Source organism: Salmo trutta, chromosome 38 (assembly GCF_901001165.1).
Source record: "Salmo trutta chromosome 38, fSalTru1.1, whole genome shotgun sequence".
Taxonomy (NCBI): domain Eukaryota; kingdom Metazoa; phylum Chordata; class Actinopteri; order Salmoniformes; family Salmonidae; genus Salmo; species Salmo trutta.
The window spans coordinates 17,483,277-17,502,327 of NC_042994.1; the positions used below are offsets into that span (position 1 = coordinate 17,483,277).

The window sequence follows — 19,051 nt, forward strand, 5'->3', positions numbered from 1 at the left end:
GAGCCCTTTAAAATACTTATATACTAAAAGAAGACACTTCACACAATTTTACAGAACTGGTTCATTTTATTTTTGATATGCAACAACAGTACACATTCATAGGTCCATTGACACTGTCAAACTCACAGCACAGCAACGCGTCATACTGATTTTCAGAGAAAACAAGGTCAAAAATAAAGTGTATACAAGGAAGCAAGATACAAAAAGGCTGTCCCATTTGAAAAGAGGACCAATAGTAGTGCAAACAAAAGTTAGCTATATACATACATACATACATACAAGGGCCTACACTGAGACAGCAACATACTCAAGTATCTTAAACCTCAGCACAGGTTTACATTTCCGTTTGATGTCTATTCTCAGTTTATTAATCTCACAGAAAACCCAAGGGGAAACTTTGAGAGGTAACAATATTAGCAACACAAAATTAGTTAACAATACAAAATCTTAGAAATTGCACCATCAAAAATGTTTAAACTATTTATCAAGTTACAAAGTACAAAAATATTTCATTATACCCCAAGTATCCTCTACATCAACGTCGATTTTTGCACAGGTTGAAATACCTTATATTGAAGTTGTAGTGTTTTCCTTAAAACAATTACAGGAATGTTTGAAGTAAAAACAAAAAAAAAGCTACCTACAACATACTAATAATCTTGTTAAATGAGAACTGTGCTTCATAAACAGTCAAACAAATGAGTAAACCGTTAAATGTGAACAAATGCCTATCCTTCATTTAAAATAAGAAAATATTTGGTCACTTCAACCCAGTCCTACACTAGGTCCGACATACTCATAAGGCAATTGAATATTGAACTAAATTACCACCACAATAAATGTGATTTTTTTTTCTCCAAACCAGGTACACTTTTAAAGCCATAGTTAAGAGATGATGCTTTCTGAACATCCGGAGGGGTGCATTTACTGTGACCGAAAAGGAGTGTTACGTTTCCCTCACGTTCGACACCTCAAGCGTAAAAGATGAGCTCAGGGATTTGCCCCCCCTGCACACCTGTCCCGTTGGTGCTGTCTGAAGAGCACTGGAACTGGAAGGTGACCTTGCCACACTGCACCTCAGTCATGCCCTCCTGGCCAAAGTAGCTGAGCTCGTTGCCGTCCAGCACTACGCTGGCCGTGTAGAATGTGTCGGGCTCGATCTGCACAGGATATTCAAACCACACTGGGAATGTGCTGCTGGAGCCGTCCGAAAAGTACTTGATGAGGCTCTGGCCCAGCGGCACGCCCTGCCTCTTGAGTTCAATCTTGGCGCTGTACTCTGCTGAGCCGCAGCTGGAGCCGTACAGGCCGAAGCCGGCGATGAACACTCGCTTGTCCACAGCGAACTGGATGCTGTCGCAACGGCCCCGGTAGCGCCACTGGTTGCTCCGGTAGGCGCACGACTGGAAGCGGTGGCAACGCTGTGGCGCCAGGCCCTTGCGCGGCTTGCTGGCGAACAGCAGCTCAGGTTTCTTGGCGGCCGTGTACCACAGGAAGATGTCGTTGGTCTCGTTGAGCGTCAGCACGCCCGACTGTGCCGCACCGTTGGCGAAGTCATCCAACGTCATGGTGGGGATGCGGATCAGGTAGATGGCCTTGCCCAGCGCCAGCCGTTTGTTCTCAATGGTGGGCGTCAGGTCCAGGCGCTGGCATTCGGCCTCGGCCCAGCTCAATGCCGCCTCGAACACCACCATCTCCTTGGCGTTGAGCGTCTCGCGGCGCAGGATACTCTCCAGGGTCACCGAGTCAATGTCTGTGAAGCCCTCGGAGCGCAGCGCCAGCTCGGCTTGGGCGTCGATCACCTCCCAGCAGCGCTGCATTAAGTCGGGCTCCTCAAACAGGCAGCTCTGGGATAGCAGCACGCAAGCGTTCTTGGCGCTCAGGCTCGTCTCCAGGAAGTTGACGCAGGCCCGAGCCAGGTGGGGCACAATGTACTTCTTGGCGGCGTAGAGCGTAGCCAGGACCGTGTCGGCACACAGGTCGATCTCGTCGCAGTAGATGTACCTGCCAGACCAGAGTGGGGAGAGTCAGATGAAGGCTCGACAAGGTCACTTCAACTTCTCATTTATGGGAAGGCTAACTTTATCATTTCACATGCCCTTGCATTGTCTGCTGACTATTCAAAGGAAGACATTCTAACCTGAATACGACATTCTGAAATGTACAATGAACACTGGGACTGTATCTAATGAAACGTCAGGAGGCGCCGGCCACTTACTTCAGCATGGCTAGGAACGAGGGAGGCTCCACATCAGGGATACGGATCTCTTCCTTGTCCTCTGCCAGTTCACCGTAAAACATGGCGTGGAACACAGAACTCCCCACAGCCAGCACATACTGAGGGACAACATGGAAGATAGGGAGTCACATGAGAAAAAGAAGAGGAGCAAAGAAAAGGGAGCAAGTTATGGTGGGAGGATGGATAAGGGACAGAAGTTGGAGAGAATATACATTTACACATGAATTATGTAATAAATGTAGAGATTTGCAAAAGGATTTAGCATAAAGAGGCTGGTGTGGAGAAATATCATTTTATTTTACGTGTTGGTCATTTAGCAGACGCAACAGATAAATCTGTCTGTACATGTTTTGTTTGGTCTTGCTCAGTTAATTACTCACATACGTTGGACAGGTTTAAAGGTGACTGGTTACCTTGTGCCCAGGTACTTGCTGAGTCCCTCCTGGGGGGCCAACGACAAAGTGAACATCTGCCATCAACTCATTGTTGAACATGACTGAATTCCTGTGAAAGCATGAGCCATATGATTAGCAAACAGTGTCGATGGCATCACATTCAGACTTCAGTATCTGCATGTATGAGCTGGTAGACCCAAGAAATTGGTTTTCTTTGGCCATTTTAAAAGGTATTAAATGTACACATCGTCTCTCCTCAAAAGGCATTAGATTCCCAGTTGAACTACTGCTTACTAGGGTCGCCTACCTCTCTCGGATGGTAGGATAGAGCCCTTGCCAGTTGCAGCTGGGAATGGTGTTGTTGTTATTCCGGTTCTGCTGCTGGTATTGTTGCACAGCTGTGGTGGTTGAGGATGCTGGGCCCAGCTTCTTGGTGGGAAAGAGCTCTGCAGCCATCTTCACCCCACTATTTCTTGTTAGGGTGATCTCATGGCAGGATGAGGCTGCGATTGTTGGGGGCAATCTTTTAAATTGCCTTTATGTGACGATCGTGGCCGACACTGGAAAGGACAAAAAAGCTAGCCACTGCAACAACGTTCGAACGTTAGCTAGCGTTAAATAGTTCGCTAGCTACGCAAGGTAGTCTTACAATACATGCACAAATACACACGACAAACATCTAGCTATATTCTAGAATTGAAGTTGTTTAAATCCTCGCTTAATTTTAGACGTATTAGCTAGATAGCTACCTGTAGCCAGTTTGCTAACGCTAGCTAACTGTGCTGTACTGCGGTCAAAACCGGACAGATGTGATACAGGAAGTGGCTAATGAACGCTTGTTTGTTGAATTTGGCAAAACCGGGAAAGGTAGCTAACTATCCTCTTAAGTGTCGCATTTGACGTCTAGTACCTATCACCAATCGTAAAGTGGGCGCCCGACGATTGTATGAAACCTTTCCACATCCAAGTAGCTAGCTAGCTTGCTACACACAACTCGAGTGTACACAATACACATCTGCCAGGCACTACTGTTTAGGTGTCATACAAGTTCATACCACCACACTACGGGTGAAGGAGGGCTGTACTCCAGTTTTTTTCTTTGTAGAATGCTGAACATGAATCCTTTCCAAACTATTGTTAATTTTTGTGACATTGATAAAGAAGAACAATATTCAAGCTGATTGTCACTGAAATATATTTGTGTAGGTATTGAAGTTATTTCAAAATAAATGTGACAGTGTATGTGCCTCTGCCTCTGCCCAGTGTTGTAGTACTCATTCTCGAGACCACATATTGACTGTCTTGGTGTCGGATACATTTGGTCTCGGACAGTGACTCCTCATAATTTCGCCAGGCCCAATATATACACTCCTTTCTTGAAACATATCTTAAAAGCCTTTATATCTATTATAGACATGTGCAATGGCGAACCTATAGGCCTTCAGTTTGTGACAGGTTCGAGATTCTGAAAGGACACCGTAATACCAGCGCACCCATCAATTGGAGGGTATACGCAGGTATATATTTATTTTTTATTTAACCTTTATTTAACTAGGCAAGTCAGTTAAGAACAAATTCTTATTTACAATGACGACCTACCCTGGCCAGACCCTAAAACGGAGGACGCTGAGCCAATTGTGAGCCGCCCTATGGGACTCCCAATCACGGCCGGTTGTGAAACAGCCTGGAATCGAACCAGGGTCTGTAGTGACACCTCTAGCACTGAGATGCAGTGCCTTAGACTCAGGAGCCGTAAAGCCATATACCCACATTTTTCAGTGGTCATTGCTTATACTCACTTCTTAGGGGGCCTGTTGTCCGGACCTCTGGCAGTCTCTATGGGTGTGCCACAGGGTTCAATTCTCGGGCCGACTCTCTTCTCTGTATGCATCAATGATGTTGCTCTTGCTGCTGGTGATTCTCTGATCCACCTCTACACAGACGACACCATTCTGTATACTTCTGGCCCCTCTTTGGACACTGTGTTAACTAACTCTCCTTCCGTGGCCTCAAACTGCTCCTAAACGCAAGTCAAACGAAATGCATGCAATTCAATCGATCACTGCCCACACCTGCTCGCCCGTCCAGCATCACGACTCTGGACGGTTCTGACTTAGAATAAATACGTGGACAACCACAAATACCTGGGTGTCTGGTTAGACTGTAAACTCTCCTTCCAGACTCACATTAAACATCTCCAATCCAAAATTAAATCTAGAATCGGCTTCCTATATTGCAACAAAGCATCCTTCACTCATGCTGACAAACATACCCTCGTAAAACTGACCATCCTACCGATCCTCGACTTCGGTGATGTCATCTATAAAATAGCTTGCAACACTCTACTCAACAAACTGGATGCAGTCTATCACAGTGCCATCCGTTTTGTCACCAAAGCCCCATACACTACCCACCATTGCGATCTGTACGCTCTCGTTGGTTGGCCCTCGCTTCATACTCGTCGCCAAACCCACTGGCTACAGGTTATCTACACGTCTCTGCTACGTAAAGCCCCACCTTATCTCAGCTCACTGGTCACCATAGCAGCACCCACTTGTAGCACGCGCTCCAGCAGGTATATCTCACTGGTCACCCCCAAAGCCAATTCTTCCTTTGGTCGTCTTTCCTTCAAGTTCTCTGCTGCCAATGACTGGAACGAACTGCAAAAATCTCTTAAGCTGGATACTCATATCTCCCTCACTAGCTTTAAGCACCAGCTGTCAGAGCAGCTCACAGATCACTGCACCTGTACATAGCCCATCTGTAAACAGCCCATCTATCTACCTCATCCCCATACTGTATTTATTTATCTTGCTCCTTTGCACCCCAGTATCTCTACTTGCCCATTCATCTTCTGCACATCTACCATTCCAGTGTTTAATTGCTATATTGTAATTACTTTGCCACCATGGCCTATTTATTGCCTTAACTTACCTCATTTGCACTCACTGTATATAGACTTTTTGTTTTCTTTTGTTCTACTGTATTATTGACTGTATGTTTTGTTTATTCCATGTGTAACTCTGTGTTGTTTTATGTGTCGAATTGCTATGCTTTATCTTGGCCAGGTCGCAGTTGCAAATGAGAACTTGTTCTCAACTAGCCTACCTGGTTAAATAAAGGTGAAATAAAAATAAAATAAAAAATCCCTACTGATGCGTATCAAAGTAGTGTGGTGGAGGTATACGATTTATCAATTACGTAGTACAATAGAGAAATCATGCACAAAGTAGCCTACACAATCGCAAAGCACGTGAAATATATTCACATAGTCTAGTTCAGCGGAATATAAGTGTGCAGCTCTCGACTGGTTTTAACATCGGTAGCCGGTAGGGCAATAAAGAAGTTTCAATTCGTGATATCTACCAGTAAATGCTAACTAAGGCAACAATGGCTATGCAAACCAGGTATTGAAAAAGTTACGTCCGAAATGTTGGTTAGTAGTCTATTTGTGATGAGCAATTGTCATCAGGGGCGGAAACATGGATGGGCCTGGGTGGAGAGGCCCACCCACAGGGAAACCAGGCCCTGACAGGCCCATCAAATCACATTGATGTGGTTTAAGCATACTTTTTTTTCTATTAACATCTATTACTTCCAATTGCAAAAAAACATTTAACTTTTACCACACAAAGTAACCGGTGATCTAAAGTTTAGTGGTACTTACAGCGTTTTAACTACTTTTCAGATATGAAACAAACAGACAATCATAATATCATTCAAAAATATCAAATTCCCAGTTTATGCTACAAAATCAACTTTATAAGAGGTTTTAAAAATAGGTTCTATTTAACTCAACGTTCCATAACATACACTAAGCCGATACATTTCTTGGTAGATATTGCTATCCGGTTGTAAATCACAGCTGGCCTGGTACATGGTTTGCTGCCTACATTCAGGATGCACAGTTTCATTTTCACTGACTCAATATTCTGGACAAAAACAGACTAATGTAACTAAGGTTGGGAATGTCAATACAATCAAACTAGCAAGGGCAATGATCACAAGTCAGTCATAATGTGACTAATAGGCTGGAGTATCAAGCTAGCTAGCTGCTAGGAGGATGTCATGCCATTGGAGGAGTGGGTAAGTGACTGACTTTTTCCCCTCATATCGTTTTTCGGTGGCTATACACAGCTAGAGATGCAGGTGTCATTTGGTTAGCTAGCAAGAACTTGAATGACAGTTATACAATTAGCGTATATCCTGCGTTTGAAAATTCACTCTGGCTATCTACTCCAATTTAGCACAGAACAACTGATGCATTTACAAATGCGCAACACCTGCTGAATATGACCGGGTCAGTAAACATAGGCAAAAAAAGCAATAGTTAGTCAAGAACGCTCTAGATAACATGAAAACAGCCCAACCAGCTCTGCTACGGTGAGTAAAAGGGTCAGAGTGAGGTGTTCTCTCATTTGTGTCTGGAAGTAGCTAGCTAGGAAGCTATCCAACTATAGCCAGTTAGCTTGGGTGCTTTGTTGGGACAAGCATGCATTGGCAGGCAAGCTGCAGAAGGATGAGGTGGCTACAGTTCTCCATCATTTATCAGTGCAATTTTGATGGCCAACTAGCTGAAAAAGTTTGAGAGGGTTTATCTAATGTTCCTTTGTTAGATTTTAGCTCATCTTGCTCTGGCTTGCATTATTTGTTGATCTTGTTGTTGATGTGCATAACTGAGGCAGAGAGAGCCTACCTTGTCATGGTTGTTTGATCAATAGGACTGTAAAGTTCCCAAATGTAAGAGGACTCCCATGGTATTTACATATTTGCAGAAATCCATTCAGGTGTAATTTGTGGCTTCTGGCAAATGTATTCTAATTATCTAAAGTCACACTGTTGCAACTGCCTATAAACACACAGTCCAGTTCAAAATGAATGATGGCAGGCCCATGTGGCAAATGGCTTGTTTGTAGAAAGGTCTACTGTAGCTCTGATTGGCAATAGTGCACCGTCTGTGTAGACTCCAGTCCTGGACAAGACAGATGTTTTTATTCGGTTTTATTTACTGCAGTGCCTATTGCCCAAATGCATGGCCACGTTCCCACTCTATATTGCTATAGAATTTTCACAAATGCCCTAGTATATGTAATTCCCAAACATTATAAGAATTTATGAAAACATGAAAATTACCATATCTAAGTGGTCGCTGTTCAGAATTGATGTCCTATTCTTCCTGGGGGTATATACAGTGCATTCGGAAAGTATTCAGACCCTTTGACTTTGCCCACAGTTTGTTATGTTACAGCCTTATTCTAAAATTGATTAAATACAAAAAGATACCTTTTTTACATAAGTATTCAGACCCTTTGCTATTAGACTCGAAATTGAGCTCAGATGCATTCCGTTTCAATTGATCATCCTTGAGATGTTTTTACAACTTGATTGGAGTCCACCTGTGGTAAATTACATTGATAGGACATGATTTAGAAAGGCACACATCTGTATATATCATCCCACAGTTGACAGTGCATATTAGAGCAAAAACCAAGCCATGAGGTTGAAGGAATTGTCCGTAGAGCTCCAATATAGGATTGTGTTGAGACACATCTGGGTAAGGGCACCAAATAAATTCTGCAGCATTGAAGGTCCCCAAGAACACAGTGGCCTCCATCATTCTTAAATGGAAGAAGTTTGGAAGTACCAAGACTCTTCCTAGAGCTGGCCTCCTGGCCAAACTGAGCAATCGGGAGAAGGGCCTTGGTCAGGGAGGAGACCAAGAACCCGATGGTTACTCTGACAGAGCTCCAGAGTTCCTCTGTGGAGAAAAACCTTCCAGAAGGACAACCATCTCTTCAGCATTCCACCAATCAACCAGGAGAAACAAGATTCTCTGGTCTGATGAAACTAAACTTGTCTCCAAACTTTTGACTGGCACTGTATATAAATGTGATATTTCAGTTTTGTATTTTTTATAAATTTGCAAAAAATTCAAAACACCTGTTTTTGCTTTGGAATTTGGGGGTATTGTGTGTAGATTGATGAGGGGCCAAAAACTATTTAATCCATTTTATAATAAGGCTGTAACGTAACAAAATGTGGAAAAAGTCAAGGGGTTTGAATACTTTCTGAATGCACTGTATGAAGAGATTTTAAGAAAATGTCATGTTGCTAAAATGCTGTCAGTTCCGCATTTCACTTTAAATGCAACAATGCATCACATAAGTTATTTTCAAAGAGATGGCTAACAACATCAATGATCATTTTAAACTTAACTTCTTGTTGAAAGTTATTCTTGAAAAGGGGGGGCTAACAAATTAGAAACAACATCCTCTTTGATAACACCTGCTGCTGCCACTGCAAACTAGACGGCAACAAAAGCTAGCTAGCTAGACCGCTGGAAAACTACTACTTGCTTTTGTGCAGTGACCTGTTGGCCTTCAAGAAGGCTGAAGTTTCCAAACTATTTTGTAAAAATGGTCCCACAAAACAGTCCCAGTCAATATGTGATTGGTTGATTCCACTGTCACTACAAAATGTTGCTCTAATACAGTTAAATGGCAGATGCCTTTATCTAGCTCCTGATGGCGTAGCCAATGGCTGACTTAGGTAGCTAGATTTAAGACCAGCAAAGAAAAATCCTGATTCTCTCTCTCAACTCTTTCCTGTCCTACAAAAACTGAAGAGATTAAATCAAAGCATCATTGAAAATAATAATATAATTATCATTATTATAATCATTATTTTATAAATCCTTAGCCCTTCTCTGAAGGCATAGAAGGCCCATTGTTCCCCACTGTGTTTGAGTTAGTAATAATTTATTGAGTGGCTCTATTCCCTCAGCATGCATTTTGTAACTTCTGAATGTATAAAGAATCCATATGTTGTTCTGAAATATGAAGACAGAAATACTGGACATGTTGAACTCTTATTATGGTGGTGATTTGACAAAATGACAATCATGGTCTTGAATTGGACTGGGCTTGACTCGGACATGATTTGCTCCGGTCTTGGTCTTGAATCGGTCTCGAACACAACACTGCCTCTGCCCAGAGCTTCTGTGGCACAGTCCATTCGGTGCATGCCTCTGCATCGTAGGAGCCACTCTCCGAGTCCCTGTGGCAGTCTCACTTTATCCCGCTACACTGGTGGCAGCAGTGATCACTCCAGTGGTCTCACATGGCATTGGGCAAGCATGATCTGTATATGTTTTGGGCTTGGTGTGCGAGGACACTTGGGGGAGAAGCCTGGAGTCCACGGCTTAGGGTAGTAGCAACAATGTGATCAACGGGGTTTCGAACTTCAGGATTTTGGCAATGATGCCCTGAATCTCGTTCCCAAGAGTCAGATGAACTCGTGAATACCATTTGTATGTCTCTGTTTCCAGTATGAATGAAGTTAGAGGTCTGTTTCCTGAGTCAATGCTAACTAACTATTGTTAGCGCAATGACTGGAAGCCTATGGGTATCTGAAGCTAGTTAGTAATTGAGTATGGAATTTTATATTTTTTGAATCTCTGCCTCCTTGGTTTTTCTTTTATATATTTTTTTGTGTTGGTTTTTCCTTTTATGGTTTGTGTGTGATAAATACCTGCTGAACTCTATAACTTAACTACTGTATCTATGTCTTATCTTAACTAATGTCAAAGAAACACGAGGTAATTCCAATTTCTTAATTTTTATTATTAATATGTGCCAGGAAAAATAGAATGGTATTTTATTTGCTCTTGCAGAACAGTTTAAACAACTGCCAGTAGGGCATCCAGCAGCCTGTCCTGCTCCAGGTTCTCCACTTTGGGGGTCTGCTCTGAGGAAGATCTCATCTTCTTCCTCGGGTAGTTGCGGAACCTCTTCCAGGCAGAGAACTTTGGCTTTGCAGTGGAGAAAGCCTCGCAGCCCGAGAGCTTTAAGTCAATCTCCTTTTCATCTGCATCACCGTGGTCCTCCACTTCAGCCACTTCAGCCTCAAGCAGAGTGTCCTCTGTGACGAGCTGGTTGGACAGGAGGAGGCTGACCTGGACTGGCTTCTGCTGGAGTCCTTCCTCCCCATAGTGCTGTAGGTCGCTCTACAGGAACTCCTTCTTCCTTCAGAGTGATGACCTCCTTACTCACACCTCGGAAAAATGGCAAAGGACCAGGAAGAGTCTCCACTCTCTGAGGAGGGATCAGCATCTTCCTCCTTTCACCAAACAGACTTGCAGCCAATCAGCTTTTCCCCAAGAGGGTCTGATGCAGAGATCTCGAGATTGTCTCTTTGGCCAGCCTCCTCCAACTCAGTGCAAATCATCACACACAATGTTTTAAAGCTTAGGGCCTAAGGAAAACCTAACTAGAGAAAAAAAATATTTAAAAATTATGTAAAAATAAAAGCCTATGCAGACAATACATCAGCTAGGGCTGCAGAAATGACACTGCCACAAATTACAGTGTATTTTCATTAGGCTATTATAGCAAGTCACATGAATGCGTTTCCCATTCACACAGGATGTAAAACACGCAGTAAAAACATTTTCACTGTACCTCTTTGCTTTCCGTAGCCGATTTATTTTTTTCAATCGTCTTGGCTCGAGAACTGTGTTTTTTTTCATGGCAAAACTTGGTATTTTCGGTTTTTTGAGTATTATTTATAACGACTACTGATGATACTAAATACATTTTCACAAGTTACTTCTGAGGATACAGTCGTACAGCTGTCAGCTTTGGTTGGGAGTCTTTCATTTATCCAGCAGTTTCATTACGACAAGCTTTTCTCCGCTGTTGTTCTTGCTAGTGCGCACCACTAGCTAGCTAGTAGCACATCATTAGCTAGCCTGCCAACTAGACATCTACATTTCAAAACTGTTCTTTGTTTTTGTCTTTCGTGGAGCGTTGAATTTGCATCAGTGATGATAAAAAACGTGATACAATCCGGAGGACTTCTGGTTTTGTTGTGGTTGTTATTTGGGGACTTTGTTCTGGTTTGGTTTCACAACAGAGTCAAAACCGAAACGTACAACAACCAATATTCTTCCAAAGAAGATGCTCCTGACAGTCAAGACCAAAGATGTTTTTGTCACGTAAGTACATTCAACTTACAATATATTGCAATATCAATGTCCGTTTAGGAAGGTTAAATGGCTGCGCTGGAGGAACATTATTCTAGTGTTTTCTACTGTCATGTTAATTTGACGTCATTATACCCGCATAGCTTGCTCGCGCCCTACCATTGCCTTATCCAACTTTATGGACAGTAGGGCATAATATGTATAAATTAATCATGTGGTTTATTTTGCCTTGCACATCGATACACACTGACTTGTCAAAATAATTATTAAAATGGGTGGTTAAAGATACTCGTAGCCAGCTATTTCCTGAATTCAACATGAGTGTTTGTTATTGCTGTACAGTGTAATTTCACACTTGTGCGCATCCCAACACCCCTGTCATAATCGAACTTTCCCTTATCATGCGAATATCTGATCTTAATTCACCAAATCTGCAACTTCCAGTCTCACAAATGTGTTTGTAGGCCTATGTCGTGCAATGTTAAATTGCTGTGTGTGTTTTCTTGATGTTTGTCATTCATGCCAACTTTTGAAAGAAGTTAGCTACTGAGATGAGTGGTTGTGATCGACGGCTGACTTGACTCACATACTGCAATCCGAATCAAAAAAGTGTCTGTATGTTTTTTGTACTGTGGCACGTGCCTTTATTATTTCGTTCTAACAAATTGTAATATGAGAAGACCGAGACGTGGTGTCGTCTGATTGGCCATAGTAAAGGTTCCTTCCAATTCGTTTGTGGGAGATGTAGTCTTCTCTTCCGTGAGTAATACTTGCTTTAAATGTCCTTGAACCGAAGTGAAGACTACAAATGTCAAGTATAGAGGCGGGACTAAGTTTGACAGCTGCTGACATATCTTGTTTGGAGGCGAGGCCTGGAGAATTATGCACGAGGAAAATAAGTGGTCTGAAATGACAGCTCATCCCCAGGTTAGGTCAGAGTCATCCTATCAACTCTGGCAAACTCTCACCTGTCCGTTGAAGTAGGCTTCAGCAGTCCCTTTAGGGACATAAAAGACAGAGATATTCTCATAAGGCTGGTCTTAGTATTGTAATTTAAAGATAGCAGCTCCTCAGAGAAATAGGAAAATTAAAATATATTTTTAATAAACAACAAGGGAAACCACTCAAAGGTTTTGAATTCATCCGGCATGCTCAGAAGACTTTGTTACTTATGGACGGCTTCACTGCTTCACATCACGTTTTCTGGACAGCTACACTCAGAGGTCAGATATGTGGTTGTTTCCATCTGTGGGCTATATGCTAGTGTTGGCTACATTTCTGGAATATTGTCACAATGACACAGAATCAACTGAAAGAGAAATGTCTTTCTGCTGCTTGTAGCCAGTTTGTGAAACTAATTGTCAGTAACAGCTGGTTAGATAGGCTACTCAGTTTTCTCCACATCATGACACACAACCACTGATGTGAAAGTGACTGAATGGTCTACACAGTGCTAAGAACTTAATTTCATAGAATTCTTGCAACATGCAGTCTTGTGCAACTTGTTATTATAAAATACCGTATGTCTCTGCTTTGTCTGTTGACAATGACACACATACCTTTTCATATGGCTGCAATTACAATATACTCATGAAACGAGTTTATATACTAAAATATTTTCTATGACGCCATTTGCTTTGATTGGGTCTAAACCTGAATACTTCATGATGAGAGAGAGTGGAAAGGCTTGGGTGTCTGCTGGACCAGAGCAACGCAGTCTTTCTTTCACAAAGCAGCTGTCTGTTTCATTATGCATGGGAGAATAAAGCCGTTTGTCCGCAGGTATCAGATGTATGAAAAGGGAAAGGTGGAGGGAGAATGGCAAACGTTTTGGTAACCAAATTCAGGTCAACAACCTCAACCTGCAGCTGAGATGAACGTTGTCATGTTGCTTAAGTGTTTTGTGTTGTGCGAGTGTCAGGAAGTGGTCTTTTATCTGGCTTCCAGCTCTCATGTCTGAAAGTGTCTGATTTGAAAGAGTATGTGGCAGTTTTATATCAGGCTAAATATGTGTAAGAGGAAGTTAAGATTTGCAGGCCAGCTTTTGCCCTCGTTTCTGTCCCTTTCTCTGTCTCCCCCTCTCTCTTTTTTTTGACTGAATCCCATATCTTCCCCTCGTCCCCGGCCCTCCATTTGCACCAAAGTGTCCCAAAGCTGAGGGAGGGAATATTATGGAGGGTGTAGGGCCTAATTAGACCTTCCGATAGCCACTTTGACGAGTCAGCGTTGCTTCCGAGCAGAGCATTATCCCAACAAGGTGTAGCCTAAACGCATGGTTAACGGTCCGGTCTGCAAGTAGCCTAGTTTTAAAATGGCCCGTGATATGCTTTATGAATGTAAAATACGGCCTGCCAATGCTGCTTGTTTTACTGATAAACTTATGCTGCTATTGTTTTTAATTTCGTAAAGCAGCTTGTGTTTCTTAACGAGGCAAAGGGTATCTGGCGGTGACTGGTTAGCTACAGGGAAGCAAAAGAGTCACCTGCATGATGTGTATAATCGGCGGCGACGCTTGAGCAGAGCCTGTTTGCCTAACCTGCCCACACTCATCGCTTTTTCCCCCACAGCTCACCAGCTGATGTAGGCTAGGCTTGTGTGGCGGGTCCTTCCCACTGTTGAACAGAGCCGTGCTGTGCATCTGTACTGTTAGTATTAATTGTGTTTATCACTGAAAAGCTCTCAATCTCTCCAAAAAAGTCTGATTTTAGCCACAGAGATAATTTAGTCTTGTCTCGTTTGAGTCAACTGAAATGAACAATATTTTTTTGTTTAGTTATTGTTTTTCCTGGGTCCATTTAGTCAGTTATAGTCTAATCAACTGCCACTGAAAAATAAGTGTTTGACAAATATTTTAGTCACTAATTTTGTTGACAAAATGAACACTGGTGTACACCCATAATTCTTAAGGCGTTTTCCGGTTGTTTCCCTCAGTTGACAGGCGTCTTGGATGACTGCTTCTGTGACATTGAGAGCATTGATGTCTTCAACAACTTCAAAATCTACCCCCGCATTCAGAAGCTGACCGAGAGAGACTACTTCAGGTACTACAGGGTAAGTACTAAATAGTAGGCCCCAACAGTGGAGGACGAGGAGCAGTAGAAATGCCCTTAAAATCATCAGACCGTAAGGTTTTGCGTTTGTCTTTGCACTATAGCTTAAAAAAATGTGTCCTAAAGGTAATCCCTCAATAAACAATCCTACTACTGTGGATTTACGCTAATTGACTACCTGTATTTTCAAATGGGTTTGTATTTTTTTTTTTAAACAATACCTTTGTTTGAGCTTCAATGGCTCTTAACCCGTAGTACTTAGTGCTTATAAAGGGACCCTCCCCAATTCAGTTCCTTGCTAATCTAAAACAAATAGGCCAAGCAAATGTTTTTCAGCCTACCCCATAGAGTTTGTGGACGCTGCTCTGTTGTGTATTCACTGCATTGGATGTCTCCACCCGGGACTACTGTTCTAGTTGGAATAGGTCTGCTTCAGGGTTGACTGTAAATTGACAGCGAATAGACAACCTTCTTGAATAAAAAGTTAATTGTGCTACTCCTATTTACGTTATAATGTCCATGGGTCTATTCACTAGGAACCAAACGGATGCAAACTGGCCGAAATAAGACGGGACTAACCTGAACTTGTCCGATAGGGTTGGTTGTTTAGCAACTTAACCGACGCGTGCACAACTATGGCGCAAAACAGACCGGGTTAACTTAGATTGTTGACATGTTGAAAACATTTCTAAATGAGCACTTGTGGTCGCTCAAATAAATCGTTAGTGTTGTTGGTTATCTAGCTGGCTAATTTTAGCCATATTAGCGTAGGCATGACATGAGTCAAAACATCACAACAAGATGCAACGAGCTAAAACGAGCCACCTACGATTCCCCACATGGCAGCTTCTTGTCATTGTTGCTAGCTATCAGAATCATAACCCCACACGGCCTTCTGCCTCATTGATGCTTGCGCATCATTTTTGTGAAGTTGTCAGCCAACCCTTCTTTAAGAAAGGCTTGTTTTTGTTGCTAAACATTTTCTGTTTGGAAAAACTTGCATGGGCCCTAGTTACAGCAGAAACACATTGACCGTACGTTATTATTATTGTATGTGATACTTGTCAGGTACATTAAGTGTGAAAATTAGATGCTCCTCATACTGGAACATAGGTATTAGAAAGAGTGCATGAGGATGACACCACCGTGTGGATGTAACTGAATCTTACAGGGAAATACAGTAGGTCCAGTCCAGTGGTTACAAACATTTAGTCATCCGTCTTTCCCAATCATCCTCTTTTGCATCCCTAGGCAGTCTTACGAGTTGCCCATTTGTAGAACCTGATGCAAATATGATATCATTCTCTATGACAACAGCACTCTGTCCCGTTACATTTGTATAACTGCTCAAACGCTCTCCCGACACCTAGAATCCATAAGAGACATTTAGGCCCATTTGAGTCACTTAATCTTTTCACGAAGGCAGTTAAAGAAAAGTCACTCAATGCGAGTCCAGCTGTTGCGTTCATACGCCATTCATACACACCAAGCCATCTCATTCTAAAGGCAGAGTCTATTGCCCTTTTCCCACTGTGAACATCCCATCAGGAACTCTGAAAAGGAAGAATAGACTCATAGGAACATAATTAATATTTTCAGAATACTCATCTGGCCCCTAGTGTGATATTCCGATTAAGTTTCTGTCTACCACTGATCAGAAAGCTGCTGCTTTTCTTGTCACCATCCCATTGACTGAGCAACATTTTGACCCCACAATCAGTGTGTCACCTTTATGATTATCAGGTATTCTTCTCATACTGTCGCCTTCGAATGAGGTTGACGTATCCAATGACGAGCACGACTAGGAAAGAGGTCACCAGCAACAACAATGCCCCGTGGTGTTTACGGCGGAGCTCGTCTCCGAAATGCGTCAATGGAAAGAGAATCTGAATCAGTTGTTGACATCATTATTTGAGTGAATTTAGCCTAGCTGTTCTGTCTTGCCTGTCTCCAACACATCACATCTCTGTGTGACTTGGTCACTTTTATAGCATATACCATGCCATCTCAACTCTTCCCTTTTCTTCTCCACAGGTCAACCTGAATAGGCCCTGTCCCTTCTGGGCCGACGATAGCCACTGCTCCATCAAGGACTGCCAAGTGGAGCCCTGCCCAGAGGTCAGTTCACCCAACCCACAATTATCTACGTTGGTCTCCACATCGACTCCTAGTATTAATTACCCACAGGCACCTCCTGTAGGTCTGAAATGGTTAAATAAGTATTGGAAATGTGGTAAAAATTCTACGTGGGCTACAACAAGGTGGAGATATTATTGCTATATTTAAAAAAATGTTCAAACATTTATTTCACCTTTATTTAACCAGGTAAGCCAGTTCAGAACAAGTTCTCATTTACAACTGCGACCTGGCTAAGATAAAACAAAGCAGTGCGACACAATGAACAACACAGAGTTACACATGGAGTAAAACAAACATACAGTCAATAATACAGTAGAAAAAGTCTATATACAGTGTGTGCAAATGGTGTGAGGAGGTAAGGCAATAAATAAGCTATAGTAGCGAAGTAATTACAATTTAGCAAATTAACACTGGAGTGATAGATGTGCAGATGATGTGCAAGTAGAAATACTGGTGTGCAAAAAAGTAAATAAAAACAATATGGGGATGAGGTAGGTAAATTGGATGGGCTATTTACAGATGGGCTGTATACAGCTGCAGCGATCGGTAAGCTGCTCACATAGCTGATGCTTAAAGTTAGTGAGGGAGATATTAGTCTCCAACTTCAGCGATTTAAAAAAATATATATATTTATTTATTATTTTATTTTTTTGCAATTCGTTCCAGTTATTAGCAGCAGAGAACTGGAAGGAAATTAGATGTACCTGCTGGAGTGCATGCTACGAGTGGGTGTTGTTATGGTGACCAGTGAGCTGAGATAAGGCGGAGCTTTACCTAGCAAGGACTTATAGATGACCTGGAGCCAGTGGGTCTGGCGACGAATATGTAGCGAGGGCCAGCCGACTAGAGCATGCAGGTCGCAGTGGTGGGGTAGTATATGGGGCTTTGGTGACAAAACGGATGGCACTGTGAAAGACTACATCTAGTTTGCTGAGTAGAGTGTTGGAGGTTATTTTGTAAATGACATTGCCAAAGTCGAGGATCGGTAGGATAGTCAGTTTTACGAGGGTATGTTTGGCAGCGTGAGTGAAGGAGGCTTAGTTGCGAAATAGGAAGACAATCCTAGATTTAGTTTTGGATTGGAGATGTTTAATGTGAGTCTGGAAGGAGAGTTTACAGTCTAGCCAGACACCTAGGTATTTGTAGTTGTCCACATATTCTAAGTCAGAACCATCCAGAGTAGTGATGCTAGTCGGGCGGGCGGGTGCGGGCAGCGATCGGTTGAAAAGCATACATTTAGTTTTACTAGCGTTTAAGAGCAGTTGGAGGCCACGGAAGGAGTGTTGTATGGCATTGAAGCTCGTTTGGAGGTTTGTTAACACAGTGTCCATAGAAGGGCCAGATGTATACAGAATGGTGTCATCTGCATAGAGGTGGATCAGCAAGAGTGACATCGAGTTGGCCCCAGAATTGAACCCTGTGGTACCCCCATAGAGACTGCCAGAGGTCCGGACAACAGGCCTTCCGATTTGACACACTGAACTCTGTCTGAGAAGTAGTTGGTGAACCAGGCGAGGCAGTCATTTGAGAATCCAAGGCTGTTGAGTCTGCCGATAAGAATACGATGATTGACAGAGTCGAAAGCCTTGGCAGGTCAATGAAGACGGCTGCACAGTACTGTCTTTTATCGATGGCGGTTATGATATTGTTTAGTACCTTGAGCGTGGCTTTCCTAACTGACTGCATGTATTGGTTCCTAAGTTCCCTGAAAAGTTGCATATCACGGGGACTATTCGATGCTAGTGCAGTCTGCCGCCGGGTATTTTTGTGCTGATCGAGGGCAGTCAGGTCTGGAGTGAACCAAGGGCTATATCTGTTCGTTGTTCTACATTTTTTTGAAAGGGGCATTATTTAAGATGGTGAGGAAATTACTTTAAAGAACGACCAGGCATCCTCTACTGACGGGATGAGGTCAATATCCTTCCAGGATACCCGGGCCAGGTAGATTAGAAAGGCCTGCTCGCAGAAGTGTTTTAGGGAGCGTTTGACAATGATGAGGGGTGGTCATTTGACCGGGGACCCATAGCGGATGCAAGCAATGAGGCAGTGATCACTGAGATCCTGATTTGAAAACAGCAGAGGTGTTTTTGGAGGTCAAGTTGGTCAGGATAATATCTATGAGGGTGCCCATGTTTACGGATTTAGGGTTGTACCTGGTGGGTTCCTTGATAATTTGTGTGAGATTGAGGGCATCTAGCTTAGATTGCAGGACTGCCGGGGTGTTAAGCATATCCCAGTTTAGGTC

At 42.8% G+C, this 19,051-nt stretch overlaps 2 protein-coding genes across 2 annotated transcripts in view; one reads left to right on the plus strand and one right to left on the minus strand.

Annotated features, from left to right (window-relative positions):
• Positions 1-50: 50 nt before the first annotated feature.
• btbd3a (BTB (POZ) domain containing 3a) lies at positions 51-3,684 on the minus strand. Its single transcript, XM_029740243.1, has 4 exons — positions 2,942-3,684; positions 2,653-2,743; positions 2,219-2,337; positions 51-2,004 (listed from the first exon to the last, which is right to left on the minus strand). The coding sequence occupies exons 1-4, from the start codon at positions 3,088-3,090 to the stop codon at positions 972-974; spliced, it is 1,392 nt and encodes a 463-aa protein (XP_029596103.1). The 5' UTR covers positions 3,091-3,684; the 3' UTR covers positions 51-971.
• Positions 3,685-11,088: 7,404 nt separating this feature from the next.
• Positions 11,089-19,051, plus strand: part of LOC115178802 (ERO1-like protein beta) — a 31,042-nt gene continuing 23,079 nt past the window's right edge. Inside the window, exons 1-3 of the mRNA XM_029740128.1 lie at positions 11,089-11,629; positions 14,549-14,668; positions 16,702-16,785. Coding sequence (XP_029595988.1) covers positions 11,459-11,629; positions 14,549-14,668; positions 16,702-16,785 — 375 coding nt within the window. The 5' untranslated portion in view covers positions 11,089-11,458. The remainder of the gene's footprint in view (positions 11,630-14,548; positions 14,669-16,701; positions 16,786-19,051) is intronic.